Genomic DNA, 14814 nt, shown 5'->3' with positions numbered 1-14814 from the left:
GGGTGCAAACCGGAACACAGGAGGTTCCACTGGAAGAGGAGAAGAAACTTGTTGGGGGTGAGGGTGTCAGAGCCTGGCCCAGGCTGCCCAGGGAGGTTGTGGAGTCTCCTTCTCTGCAGACATTCAAACCCGCCTGGACCCCTTCCTGTGGAACCTCAGCTGGGTGTTCCTGCTCCGGGGGGATTGCACTGGATGAGCTTCACATGGCCCTTCAACCCCTCACATCCTGGATTCTGTGATTTTCCACGGGCAAGGCTGAGGGACTGACTTTCATGAGGAAAAGGAAACTGTGTTTTTTGGGGTTTTTTTGCCCCTAAATCGCACTTCTTAAAGTTCCTGGCGAGCGCGATCCCGTCACGGGCGCGGGCCCCGGGAGCCGCCGCCTCCCGCCCGGCCCCGCCCGGCCGCTCCAACCCGAACCGCGGCCGCCGCCTCCCCCACGGCCCGGCCCGGCAGGAAGGGGAGGGATCGTCCGCCGGGCGGGACGGCCGCGCCGCTGGGACCGCTGCGAGCTGCCGCCGCTGCCCCCCGCTGCCTGGGGTCCCCGCCGCCATGTCTCAGCCCGGGCCGGGGCGGCAGCCGCCCCCCGCCGCGGTAAGCCGGGGCGCGCTGCGCGGGCGGGTGGCGGTGTCGGGGCCGCGGAGCCGCCCTGCTGCGGGGGAGGCGGTGGCGGGGCCGCCCCGGGGCGGAGGCGCTGGCGGGCGCGGCCCGGCCGAGCCGTGCGGGAGCAGCGGCAGCGCCATGGCCTTCGCGCGGTGGTGGTACGCCATGGTAAAGCGGGCCGGGCGGGCGGGGGTCCCGGGCGCCCCTCCCTCTCCGGCGCGGCGCGCAGGGCGGGGTGCGGCGGGGATTTTGTGGTGGCGGGAGGCGAGTCAGCGCTTTTTCGAGCGCCGGTATTTCAGGTCGGGTGGGTGCTCGTCGTGCTCTTGTCATAATCCCTCCGCGGGCTTTGACAAGCAGCACGAAACCGGGATTTTTTCCTTGCATAACCCCCTGAATAACGCAAACTCGCTGATGAAATTAACGCCCCGTCAAGACACGTCGGCTTGCAACACAGGGCAGGATCTGTGCGGGGCAGTTTCTGCTTTGGAAAGAGCCCCTCGGTGTCTCGCCCCAGACACGCGTGCCCCGCCGGGGGTGGGTGGCGGGGTGGCCGGGGGCGGCCGTGCTCGGCAGGCCCTCCCGAGCAAACCGCAGCTCTGCGGTGGGTCCCTGCGGCTTGGCCACGGCGAGGAACCTGCCGTTGCTTCAAAAGGCGTCCTTGCCGTCCATTAGTCACCCGAGGAACCGGTTTCTATCGCTATGGAGCAGCGGAAAAAAGTTTGCATTCTGTTAAAGTTTTACAGAAAGCGTGCGTCGCGTAAGGTGGCTGTCAGGAGAACACATCGCTGCGAAGTGTTTCATAAGTGTGTGATCAGGTAGATGAATTCTCTTCAGTTTATAACTTTGCTTTTAAATTTCCCTGAGTAGCTTGGATCAGTGTTTAGTAGTGTTTTCAAGTCTTATTCGTTGTGCCAAGTCGAATCAGCGATACCATTTGGCAGAGGTGACAAGAAGTCACCAGGAGGGCGGTTTGGGATGGCTGTGTTAAGTGATCATGGGTGTGTTAAAGGCCTGGGTCACTGAAACCCGGGTAAGAAAAGATACTATGACAAGGCCTTAGTTGTCACCCGTGACCGGGGAGGGAAACGGCTCCTGCAGACGCTCCGTTGGAAACCGATGGTCACGGTTGTTGGAGCTGCGCTTGTCCCGTGCTCGTGCATCACACCGGCAGTTTCTGCCCAACACACACAGTTGTGTAAAGGTTGAAAAAGTGAGGCAGAAAAGGTGTGAGGGAGAAACAGGTGCGAAAGAAATTCACTGGTTGCCCTACCAAGGTTTTTGCTGGTTGGTGTATTTAAAGCAGAAGGGGGTGGCTGCTGGAAGAATCTAGTTTTCACCTTTTCCATTCTTTACATTGTTTGATTTTGGTTCCCCCGACACCTCTTACTGTCTGGGAGTTTTCTGTGCATATCAGAGATCTCCTTCTTCACAATTTCAACTGAAAACAAAGGTGAAAGTCCTATCTGCATAAAATTGCACGTGTCCTTTAATATCTGTAATGCACAACTGGTTGGCTTCAGCTGAGAACCTTGCAAGGAGATTCCCTTCTCACCCAGTTACCGAGCGTGTCGCCACCGCGGTCCTGCGGGAGGCTGTGCTGGTTTGGAGCAGAAGCTCCACACTGCTGGTGGGGCTCCCGAGGCTTAGAAGTCATTTGTTGAAGCAAGACCTTTGACTGAGATCTGATTTTGCAAGCACAGGCTGAGAATGCAGCCATGTGTTCGGTTATTGGTATTTTGCTCTGTGCTGTTCACCTAGGCCAATTACTTTCTGTTTCATGGATGCCCTTTGAATCAGAAATTAAAGGTGTGTCTGTAAGACAAGGGTGTCGTGACATTTTTGTGCGCTGTGGAACAGGCTGAAGATCTCAGGATAAACCTTTTTGTTCATCACACTTCTTTGTACATTTTGTGAGGACATGGCTATGGGTCGGTTTCCTTGTTTTGGTTTTAGTAGAGTTGAGAAATATTTTGAGCCAGCCTAACAACTATAAGGAATTGTTGTTAGTTCGTTAGTTAAACTAAAAGTGTAATTTCAACTGTGCACCCACTGTTGGTGTGGCAGAGCTGGAGCCGCTCCTGTCCCCTTGGTTATGGGTATGTTATTAGTGAATGAATGTGCTGCTTTTGCATTGTAAGGAGGGATAAGCAGAAAAAAGGAAGGAATACCCAAGGGAAAAACCAACTGTGTCATCCGCTTGGCAATGTGGAGGAGCAGTGCATGCATACTGTCCCAGAAGAACTGAGCGTAGTCTCTTGTGAAGCAGATGGATTTATTGGCTTAATTCTGTCTATCTATCTATTTATTTATTTTAAGTAGAAGGTTCAAAGCGTGGAAATGCAGAGCAGAAAAGAGGCGTTGAAAGGTATTTTTGAAACAGGATCCCTTCTCATATCCCTGAAGCATCAGCTGTTCAGGGAATCTCAGAAGTGGTACTGGGAGGTTGTGCTTTCCAAGGTTAACTCCTCAGCATGCTGGACTTCCAAGTGAGGCAAAACTTCCACAGGCTGTTTTGTTATCAGAGGCCAGGAATTATCAGCACTTAATGTGTACACAGTGTGTGACTCCATCTTAGGGGATAAAATGTCAGCTTGATTGGGCCATACATGCTTTGGTCCCATACATAAAATAAACAACATTTGGCCTTTAATTCAAAGTCTCATAGGTACTGTTTGACGTGGCCTTCTGTGGGGAAGATGGCATGCTTTTAATCTCTCTCCAACTTGAGTTTAGGGGTGGCAAAGTTGTGGTCCTTGTCATAGAATCTCAGGATGGTTTGGGTTTGAGGGCCTCCCCAGCTCCCCAGCCCCCCTGCCATGACAGGGACATCTTCACCAGCTCAGGGTGCTCAGAGCCCGTCCAGCCTGGCCTGGGATGTCTCCAGGGATGGTTCATCCACCACCTCTCTGGGTACCTGGGCCAGGCTCTCACCACCCTCAGGACAACAATTCCTTCCTCATCTCCGGCCTGAATCTCCCTCCTTTAGTTTAAACCATCACCCCTTGTCCTGTCACAACAGGCCCTGCTCTAAAGTCTGTCCCATCTTTCTCATGGGCCCCTTTTAAGCACTGAAAGGTGCACTGAGGTGTCCTGGAGCTTCTCTCCTCCAGCTGAACACCCCAGCTCTCTCACCTGTCCCCAGCAGAGCTGTTCCAGCCTCAGTCATTCCTGGGGCTCCTCTGGCCCCTCTCCAGCAGCTCCATGTGTGTCCTGTGCTGAGGACCCCGAGCTGGCCCAGCACTGCAGGGGGGTCTCACCAGAGCGGAGCAGAGGGGCAGGATCCCCCAAACCTGCTGCCCACGGGGCTGGGGATGCAGCCCAGGGCACCATTGGCTCCTGGGCTGCGAGCGCGCATGGCGGCTCATGGCCGATCTCTCAGCCCAGTGCCCCAAGTCCTTCTCCTGGGGCTGCTCTGCATCCTGCACCCCAGCCGGGACCGATACCGGGGGTGTCCCACCAGGGGCAGGACCTGGCACTTGGCCTTGTTGAACCTCATGGTGTTTGCATGGATCCACTTCTCGAGCTTATCCAGATCCCTGCCCGTTCCTTGTGCTCTCTGGCCAGTGGGGCCACCCTGGGTTGTTATTTGGTGTGGAGGGGGTGCAGGGAACGCTGCCCACCCCCTGTCCTGCCCTGCATGGGCAGCGCAGACCCCATCCTGCAGATGGGAAACAGGAGCATGTGCTGGGGCAGACACAGAAACCCTGGCACCCAGGGACTCCATATGAATCAAATGAAGAGGCAAATGAATAGGAGCAGCAAAATACTACATATAACGTACAGGAAGATGTGCTGGGTTCAGGACACGCGTGGCTTTCTGAGTGTGGTGATGCTGAGTGTGTCCGCTTAGGGACAGAGCCCGGTCTGCACAGCCCAGTTTTGCTGGGCAGGAGCTGCAGCTCCTGAGCCTTAGGACAGTGCCAGCAATTTTATCACAAGAGCATGCTCGCTGACGTGGCTTTTACTGGTATGCATGTGGTCTATTTTTATTGTATTAGAGCAGTAAAAAGCACAGATAACCCGGTTAATTGTGTCTGTACTGAAACTGCTATTATGGGACAGTGAATCAATTCATTTGTTACCTGAAAAGACAGCCTACAGGCCTTGTTTTTCCTCTGAAGAGGCACAATTGGAATATGAGAATAGCATTTCCAATTTTAAAACTTGTCAAGCATCTTAGCCGTGCCCAAAAACATTTTAAAAATTTGATTCTTAGAGGTTTTCTAAAACAATTTTTGAAATTTTGTCATGTACTTCTGTAGTGGAAACTGATTAGAACATGCTGGTTTTTTACTTTTAGTTCTATTTGTTCATTCAGCTATAGTATTTTCGCAGCCTGTCTGCTGATGTGCATGGACACATTCCAGTTGAAAACAGTACAGTGATAGATGGATCATTACTTTCTCCCTATAGCCATGTAAAGAAAAATCTGTAGGAACTCTTTACTTTGATGGGTTAGCAAAGTCTACCTCCTGCTGCTCGATCCTAAAAACAGAAGGGAATAAATTAGTCTCAAATCATCTCTTGTTTTTACTTAACAAAGCAAAGCAGACGTGAATTCTCATTCCTAGATGGCTCAGCTGCTGTGGGAAGTTACTCTAGCTATTAGAAAATGGCTATATTATATTGCCTTTTATGTTGGCAGAAGAATTTCTTGTTTCTCACTTTTTTTTAGACTCTAAAGATTAAACAATATGCTTTTGAAGAAGACTTTTTGGCAGACTGCATTCACCACTTTTCAGAGATGCAGAGGGTAAAACGTGCTGAGTTCCACGCGCAAGCTGAGAGAACGTGTCTATCTGTACATTGCCACACATGGGAAACAAACCGGGTTGCGCATCGGGTTAGGTGAAAGCGAGTTCAAAGCGGACGGGAGGAAAGGTGGGATTGGTTTGGGGACCCTGGAAGAACTGTATTTCCTAGTGTGCAGCTTTAATGAACTGTTACAGCGTTAATTTTTTATATATGTCAGCAGCAGAATTCTAGAAATTGTGGTAACGGCTTTAAGTGATTTCACCTGAAGTTATCCAGTTATAAATCCTGTCTGCTAGTGAGACGGAAAGCTTATAATGTTCCCTTCTGTCGTACTGCGGTAGGTGAAAGGTAGGCCATGCGCTAAGGTATTTGGGAATTTCTCTACATAAACGGTTTATTTTGGTATCTTAATAACCACAGACGTTTTCTTCACTTGCAGCACGGTGACAAGAAGGCAAGTGGAGCTTCTTCCAAACCAGAAGACAAAAAAGCAGACTCAGCAGAGGTGAGTTCAAGCGTTTGAACATGTTAAGAAGTAAAGCTGGTAATGAATTTCCTCATATACAGATTTTTGTGTTATGGTAGCAAAGTGATAGTTTTCAGATAATTAACTGGTAACTGTTGTCACTCGTTATTCATTCCAGCAATGTGTAGTTTTGTCTCGGGCTGCTGCACAGCCTACTGAGATATTTATTTGCTCTGCTCATCCTTTCACAAGCACTTCATGCTGGTCTCAGTGGAAATGATCTCAGTGAACGTGTCTGTGGGACAGGCGTGATGGTCCTGGTTTTCGATTGTACAGATGGCTCTTTCCACCTTGTCTGCATGCTGGCTTTTCTTCCAAAACCACAGATCCACGTTCATACATAGAGATGGTGTGTCTGGGCCATCTCCTGACGCACTTGCACATACGTGGCCAGTGCTGTATTTCAGAAACAGCACTTGTTTTTCGAGGCACTGCCTCCTCAGTCACTGGTGTTCACGGCGTGTGCTGGGACACGGGTGCCAGCGCTGTGGCCCAGGGAGGCCAGCAGCACATTCGCTGAGAAAAATGCACAGAAACTAGATGTCCACTTGATGGTTTCAGATAATTGATGTACAGGAGGGCAGAAATAGGTGTGCCTGATACTTTGTCCATAGCAGAAGCTATTTGGAAGGTAACTTTGTGCATTTAGCTGCACTGCAAATCGAGAGCGTCGAACACTTTTGTTACTGTCTTCTGAAGTAGATGATTAAAGTAATTACCTTTCTTTCCCGTCCAAATACCAAGGAGGGCTTGTCTAGGCTGGAAACATGTTCCTCCTTTCCTCTCTAGACAGCTCAGGTTTTTTCATAAATAGCATTGTTCTTTCGTACATTCTTAGTTTACTGCCAGGTTCTTTGACTGCCCGTTGTTGCTCTTTATATAGAAGTGCTGAGTGGTTTGTGGGAAGGGAGGGGGTTGAAGCCTGTAGTTTGAGCTGTGCAGTTACTGTTCTGACCTCTCACTGGGAGTATCTGTTTATAGCTAGCAAAAGAAGGCTGTTACTAAGTTTATTGTCCTGGTACTTTTCCTTTGTGAGTCCTTATGATACTGCCTGTGTTCCTCTTGTGAATTTCTGTGTGTATTTGACTTGTTCCAGTGGCTTTAAAATGCTTGGAAGTGAAAGTACATGAAAACACTTTTCTGTAGGTCCATTGAATGGCATTAGCTCCACCGTGGTTCACATCTACCTCCAAAATGCTCTGACTTTTTAAAGCAGTTGAGGTAGCAGCTCTTAGTCTTTGTACAGCTTTTTGAAGAGTCTGCGATGGTATGTTCAGGTTTAAAAGCTGGAGGTTGTTCCTGTAGTCTTCAGTTTTTGAAGCAGAAATTGATAATCTGTAGGTAACTGTGGTTGACCTTGTCTAGAATGTTGAGTTTGTTCACCTCCCTGCTAGAAGAGGTTTGGTAATGCGTTGTATAAATGACAAGGAAGCACAAAAATCTTTGACAAGTTCATATTCACATTGAAGGGAAAATTGTGAAAGTCCGTGTACTTATTGTTTAACTAAAAGAGCAATAAAGGACCCTGTCTCTTTGGGTATATAGTTCACAAGGAGTGGGAGAAGAAGGGTAGAGGAAGTAAAGTCAAGATAGGAAAGGTCTGACACAGGTCTGAGTAGGAGGTGCCAGTTACCCACAGCATCAAGGAGAACTCAAAATGAGTACTGTGGAAGTGCAGAATAGGGTTCTTAAGCCTTTGTTTCTTGGAGGCTTAAAAACAGATTGAAAAAAACCACATCAGGTTTACTGCAAATAGAAACCTGCTTGTTGAGACTTGCACAGAGGTGCTGGGAAAGTTAAATGACATTTTTTCTCTTTCTAGCATCATAATACAGGAGAATAAAATAATGCTTTAAAAGAGTTAGGAGTTACCAGTGTGAAGATGATCTATTTAATAATACTATCATTTTGGAATTACATACAATCATAGCATGGAGTATGCGCGCTGTATGTATGATATACCAACAGATGTTAGTTCGTAAGATGGTTTCTTCAGAGCATATTTAGTTTGTGAAGTTTCCAGTGACTTTTTGCTGGACTATCACACAGTACTTTCATCCTCAGATCTGAAAGTGCCGTGTAAGGGACACCAGAGATCTTATCCAAGCAGCACAGTTATAATGTGGGGAAGGGGAGGTGCTGAAGCACAGAGCGGGATTTGCCTTACTTAAGGTCACCCAGCTGCTCGGTAGCAGAGAGAAGAAACCGACTGACCAGGTTCCAGGCTGGTGCAGCAGAATTTGTGTGATAACCAGCATCCTCAGGGCCCGGAGGGGAGGAAGGAGCTCCCTGGAGCAGCGAGCCTTTCCCGCTGACCCCGGCACAGCTTTCCGCCCCGCACCACCTCCAGAGCCAGCCGGCAGCTGCGCCGCGTGTCTGCTCCAGCTTCAGAACAGCTGCTAAAGCCCACCGTGGTGTTCTGAGCCGGGGTGGCACCTCCTGCACCTGGGGAGGAACAACCCCAGCACCAGCACGGGTTGGGGTGACCTGCTGGAAGCAGCTCTGCAGAGAAGGACCTGGCAGTTCTGGGGACAACAGGGTGAGCGTGAGTCACCGATGTGCCTGTGGCCAAGAGGCCAACGGGACCTGGGGTGTGTGAGGAAGAGTGTGGGCAGCAGGTCAGGGAGGTTGTTCCTCCCCTCTGCTCTGCCCTGTGAGGCCCCATCTGCAGAACTGGGGCCAGCGCTGGGCTCCCCAGGTCAAGAGGGACAAGGAACCACTGCAGAGAGTCCAGGGAGGGACACAGAGATGCTGAGGGGTCTGGAGCATCTTTGTGTGAGGAGACACTGAGAGAGCTGGGGCTGCTGAGTGGAGAAGAGAAGCTGAGAGGGGTGTGATCAATGATCAATATGTCAGGGTGGGTGTCAGAGGGTGGAGCAGACTCTGCTCAGTGGTGCCCAGCGCCAGGGTGAGGGGCAACGGGCACAGACTGAAACACAGGAGGCTCCACGTGAACATGAGCAGAACCTTGTGTGCTGGGAGGTGCCAGAGCCCGGCCCAGGCTGCCCAGAGCGGGTGTGGAGTCTCCTGCTCTGAGCCATTCAAACCCCTGGGATCCTGTGTGATCTGCTCTGGGACCCCGCGTGAGCAGGGATGGACTGGGGATCACAGGGGTCACAAACTGCCTGGGGTGCTGGGCTCTGTGTCTGACACGGGGGTGGCACAGGTAGAGCTGCCTGGCAGGGACGGGCAGCAGGTGACTTGGGGCGCTGCCGCTGTGCGAAGCAGAGGGTGCTCACAGCCTGGGGCGCCTCTTCTCTTCTCTTCCCACCAGTTCCCACTCGCCTGTTCTGCTCCATGGCCAGAAACATAAAGCTTACCACAGCACTGGTGTTCCAGCTGACGCCTCTCTTCCTTCTAGAATGCTAAATTTAGTCTGTTCAGTTTCTGAAAACAAAAGCTAACATGTGGCCTTAAGACAATGTGCCCATTTTACTTTAACCCTGATCCCTCATAGTAACCTATAGTAATTATTTGGAAGCCCTTTTTTTGCACTAATACACAGTGGCACTGCATGCAACACGGGAGGGGGGTTGTGAAAGGGTTTTGGAAGGGACAGGACTCTGATACCCAGCTTTACAGAGCCATGTTGCTTTTGGAAAGGTGGATCCTCTTCCCTTCTTTATGTTATCAAAGGAAATATAGTGTTTGCCTCATTTCAGCAGCGCTACTCGAGCTTCAGGTTGACAGACGGGGAGATCTGTTTTCCTCAGGAATGGTCAACTTTAGGGTGAGATACATGTGATCTGTCAATCTGATGATGAGCAACAGAATGCGTATCTGTACGTGGTGTCTTGTGGAAATAGGCAAAAGATTTGCTGGAGGGACAGAGTGTTAGAGATGTGTTAGAGTATGTAATTAAAAGAAGATATGGGCAGTTCTTTATCAGTATAGTGAAAGTGTGTGTGTTACGGTCGTACTGGGCACTGTTCAAGGACAAATGTTCGTGTCACACGGATATACCTTAACTCTTTATGTCTCGGTGTTTAGAACCTTACATTTTTTGAATTCACATTCCAAGGAGAATCAGACAGTTCTTGAGAATCTAAATGAGCCTTAATGAAATGTTTTCATTCCTTGTTGATGTGGTAGATGTTAACAGAAAGGAATTATGATTGTTGGCATTGTGTTTGCTCATGCACTTGAAGCTGTTGCGGATGTTTGCAGCTGGGATGCACCTGCCACCCAGTGAAAGTGAGCGATGAGCTGCTGTTCTCCGTATCTGCCCCCCTGTTTTCTCGCTGTGTTTTGAGTTCATGCTCACGAGTCAATGTGTTTGCAGAATGCCATTGCAAAGCGTGTGCGATGGGAGATTTCCTTTCTTCTGAAGAGTTAGCGTATGGGAGGCAGCTGGCGTGGTTTTCCCTTCGCCCGCATCTCGGCATCGTCTCCAGCTCCGCTGTGCCATTCCACCGGTGTCACAGCACCTCAGGCTCCCTGTGCCTGAGGCTTCAGTGCTCGAGAAGCTTTCGGATGATGGAAGATAAATACCTCCAAGGACAGATGGGACAAAAATAGTGAAGAGAAACCCAGTGTATTATAAAACACACTGAAATTAAGAAGTCCCTTTTGGCCACAAATTGTCTGAATATTTGAGGGTGTTTGGAAGGAGTATCAGCGTGTACCTGAGCTGTTTCAGGTCGCTGTGTTTCGCCCCGCACGCCTGTGCTCCGGTGCGTGTCCGCAGCACGTCACCGCGCGTGGAGCCGGTGGGCTCGGCGCAGACCGAGCGCTCCGGGCGTGCGCGGTGCTGCTGCGAATCCCCGGCCCTGCGTCGGGTGGGCTCGTGTTGCTGGCCACACACCCTCTGCAAGGACCTCTCCTCGCTTCACCGTTGTAGGGGAAACACCAGAGAGCTTCTGCATCAGGCTGAAGATCCAGCCCTGCATTGCGGGCGTCCGAGTGTAAAAATCTGGTGTTAAAAGGAAGACGGAGCCCAGGGGTTTGAGGAATTTGCAGGAATTGTAGGAATTTGAAGCCCCAGCTTAGAGTGGAGCCATGTTTTACCAGATATGGTGTGAAACAAGACCCTCCCTGACGCGTCCTGCCGTTTCGAGTCGTGCTTTTCAGCAGCGCAGACAAAACATGTGCTGCTCGCTCAGCTCGTTATTCTTTGCTTAGCAGGAAATGCATTCTTTACTTGGAAGGGATGAGCATGATAATTGGTGCTGAAGCATCACTGTCGTTTCAGACGTGATTCTTTGCTCTGACATCAGGATTTCTGTGGTAACTTTTAATCCTGATGGCTGTCACGCAGGATTACTTATCCAGAAAAAGGCATTACTCAGAGTTCAGGGGTGTAATGCTGACTGGTGAAGGTTTGTGGTGCCCAGTGCTGGTCTGGGTTGTGGAAGTGCGTAAGGACCTGATTAGAGCCTTTGTGAGGTTTCTTTCTACGGTGGTGCTGAATTACTTACTCTGAACTCCTCGGTGGGGGAGCACAGCGGTTCTGAGGGGCACAGCACCAGCTGCTCTGCCCATCTTCCATTTCTGGTTCGGTTCTTCTTTGGCTAAGATGTAAAAACGTAGTCTAAAAAAACCCCGTTATTTCAGTTGAGTTTTGGTGCTCGTGGGAAGCTGTTCTGATGTGAGGCTCTTCTCACCCTAGGAACGAACAGTGTGAGAGCTGCTCGAGCGGTTCTTGAGTTACAGGTGGAAAGGTGAAGGCTGAAACACTGCCGACGGTTGTCAGAAGCATTTCCAGAAAAGAGATTACACATTCTTCCCTCTCTTAAAACAACTGTACAATATGCATATTACAATGAACACTTGAATGTTGTAGTCCAAAATTAGCAGTTAATCGATGTTTCTAGACACCAGTCTTAACGCATGTCTTCACTTGGAAAATCTACATATCAAAGGGATAGGTATTTTAGCTCTCCTTTATTAAACATGAGGGAATTAATGTTCCACTCTGAAACACTGTTTTGCCTTTTTTTTTTTTTGAAACCACTGCTAATAATGAAGAACAGATTATGAATGCCCGTATGCCACAGCTTCTAATCCTTCACAGACAACTCTGCACAGGCTCCTGGCTCTAATTTATTTCATAAAGAAGCTGTGCTTTGATAATTCATTGGCTCTGTTATTATCAGGTTGTGAAGTGAGACGTGGGTACAGCTGATTGCGTCTGCGACTATCACAGGAAACACCCGTTCCCTTCCGGGTGGGAGGGGATGGAGCAGCGCGGATGGGTGGTTGGATGGGTTGTTGATGGGTGGTTGGATGGGTTGTTGATGGGTGGTTGGATGGGTGATTGATGGGTGGTTGGATGGGTTGTTGGGTGGGTTGTTGATGCGTTGTTGGATGGGTTGTTGATGGGTGGTTGGATGGGTGATTGATGGGTGGTTGGATGGGTGGTTGGAGGGGTGGTTGGATGGGTTGTTGGGTGACTTGTTGATGCGTTGTTGGATGGGTTGTTGATGGGTGGTTGGATGGGTGGTTGGATGGGTGATTGATGGGTGGTTGGATGGGTGGTTGGATGGGTTGTTGGGTGACTTGTTGATGCGTTGTTGGATGGGTTGTTGATGGGTGGTTGGATGGGTGATTGATGAGTGGTTGGATGGGTGGTTGGATGGGTTGTTGGGTGAGTTGTTGATGCGTTGTTGGATGGGTTGTTGATGGGGCGTCGGGGCTGGTTTGCCTGCGGGGATGCTGGGAAGCACATCGCATCGTTGTTTCAATAAGTGTAAAAGAATGATGAACCCAAGAGCGTGATGTGGCCGATTTTTCAACTTTTACAAATGTATCGGGGGTAGATACCGAAGGAGTTGCTGTTGAAGGATGACCTTGGGAACTGAAATGTATTACTCAGCCTATCACAGTCAGTGTTCAGTGGAGAATACTGATTTGAGGTGGTGGCTTAGCTTTCCGTGCAGCTTATCTCCAGGTGGTCTTTCTCTACAGAAGAATTTATTTGCTCTTTTTTCTTCTCTCTCTCCCACCTGCACCTTTATTGTCGTGAAACATAGCAGTGCTGACATTCATGGTTTTTTTTATTTAATTGATAAGCATAAATTCATGCTCAGAACACAGATTTATTTCATTCTGTTAGGTTTTTTTTTCTAGTTCAGACTAGGGAAACAGAAAGAAGGTTAGCCTTGTGCCTGGAATCTTTGAATATGTTGGTAGGTGCTTCTTCTGCGAAACCACTTTATTTGTGGGTCTTCAGAGCACCCCGGTCCCGTTAGACATAGCCTTAGGTACCACAGACAAGTCCTGAACGCTGTGAACCACGAACACCATTGAATGTGCAGCTGTTTTAATCCGAGGTGCCCTCCTGGGTTTGGATCTGGATCACAAAGAAAACAGGAGGCAGAATTACCTTGATGACAGAGGTCTCTGAGTTGGTTGCAGTACCTGCTGTCCCATCAATTGAAAAGTACGTCTGAGTTTGCTGGTTCAATCTCAGGCCATTCTGTGGACTCCACTGCTTGCAGAGGGTGAAGCGCGAACACTTCAGTTGTGTGGTCAATCTGGAGCTTCCACTTACAGAGAAAGTTAATAGGTCTTACCCATCTGCTGCCTCCAAAAATCTGACGTTTTTGCTGCGTTTGTTGCTAACAGCTTATTTTCCCATCCTTCATTAGGCGTGATTTCCGCAATCACCAAGTTTTTGCAGTGGTATTTAGTGGTACTTGCTAATAATGGCATTGCATTGGTGGAAAACTGGAGGTTCAGAGGGGATATCGTGGGTTTGTTTCAGTTGCAAGAATATGTACTAATAGAAAAACTGTCGTTTTGCCCTTATCTTCCTATCTTTCCTTCCCTGCTTTAAGTGCAATGTTACCTTCCGTGCTGTCGTTTGGGTTATGTCTGTACAGTGGTAGCTCACCCATGCTGTTTCCATTGGCATTTCATTAAAGTATATATGGTGACTGTTGCTTTAACTGTTAATTAAAGCAGAGTTGCTCTGTCACAGGAAACAGCACAGATTTATATGTCTTCAGTGAAACAATGGGAGAAAACAACCTATTCTGGTTGTGACAAAACAGTCTGAAATGAGTCTGTGTGAATAGGATAGGATAGGATAGAATAGAATTAGATAGGATAATTTATTTTAGATGACTTGCCTTGCATAAAATGTTCTAATGGCCTTTTATTGTTTAGCATACCTGTTTAATAATAATGTTTTGCTTTACAGTTTTACTTGGCTTTTCTTGATGAACATATCTGATGTTTTATTATGTCGCTCTTGTGTGTTGCAGAAGAATCCAGCAAGTGCTAATGTCAGCCAGCCCCCAAAAACACAGGCGAGTGGAGCACCTGCTGCTGCTAAGGTAATGCATACTTTAGTAAACTGTCTCGTTAGAAAGTGAAGATGATTATGATATGATATGATATGATATGATATGATATGATATGATATGATATGATGTATGATTGAAATATGATGTGACTTCGTGCTCTGCAATAGGGTGGTAAACACTTTTTTTGCCAGTGTTCAGCAAGACTGAGATGCTCTTTGTGTCTTATTAGAAGTTGCAGTGGTTTCAGAGGGGAATGCAGGTCAGCAGAATGCCAGTGTTGACTTCTCGAGGAAACAGACATGAAAACGTTCTCCCATCACGTGCTTTTTGTTAGTCTCCTAGTTATTTTAAAAAATCCTGGTGCCATTGTTATCAGCAGCAAACTTCATTTGTCTTATGCGGCTGCGGTTCTTTTTCACCCTTAGATTTTGTTTGTATGTTTGGATTCTATTTACCCAGCAGGACCTGATGAGATTGAAGGACCTGTAGCTGTTTTGCCCCTGGAGCAGTTTGGTCGTTCAGGAATTCAATGTGAGAGGTGTCATACAGCTGACTTGTGTATTGGAATGCGGTCGATACACCCTGAGGAGAAGCAGGCATCACGTTGAGTGTGCTCAGATGTTGCAGGGTATTGAAACAGGGTGTTGAAAATGCGGTTTCTGAACTGGTGGCTGCACTTGG

General features: G+C 48.8%; 1 protein-coding gene across 6 annotated transcripts in view; it reads left to right on the top strand.

Annotated features, from left to right (window-relative positions):
- Window positions 1–452: 452 nt before the first annotated feature.
- Window positions 453–14814, top strand: part of CAST (calpastatin) — a 63757-nt gene continuing 49395 nt past the window's right edge. For 4 of the 6 annotated variants that reach the window (XM_065860327.2, XM_065860328.2, XM_065860325.2 and 1 more), the window contains exons 1-3: window positions 453–594; window positions 5798–5863; window positions 14092–14163. In XM_065860327.2, the coding sequence (XP_065716399.1) occupies window positions 553–594; window positions 5798–5863; window positions 14092–14163 (180 nt within the window). In that variant the 5' untranslated portion in view covers window positions 453–552. Of the gene's footprint in view, window positions 595–682; window positions 772–1346; window positions 1419–5797; window positions 5864–14091; window positions 14164–14814 lie in introns of those variants that run through there. The other 2 variants (XM_071802649.1, XM_065860326.2) reach the window with 2 other exon arrangements.

This window comes from Patagioenas fasciata, chromosome Z, assembly GCF_037038585.1.
Source record: "Patagioenas fasciata isolate bPatFas1 chromosome Z, bPatFas1.hap1, whole genome shotgun sequence".
In the NCBI taxonomy this organism is placed as follows: Eukaryota; Metazoa; Chordata; class Aves; order Columbiformes; family Columbidae; genus Patagioenas; species Patagioenas fasciata.
This window is presented reverse-complemented; position numbering and strand designations above follow the sequence as displayed.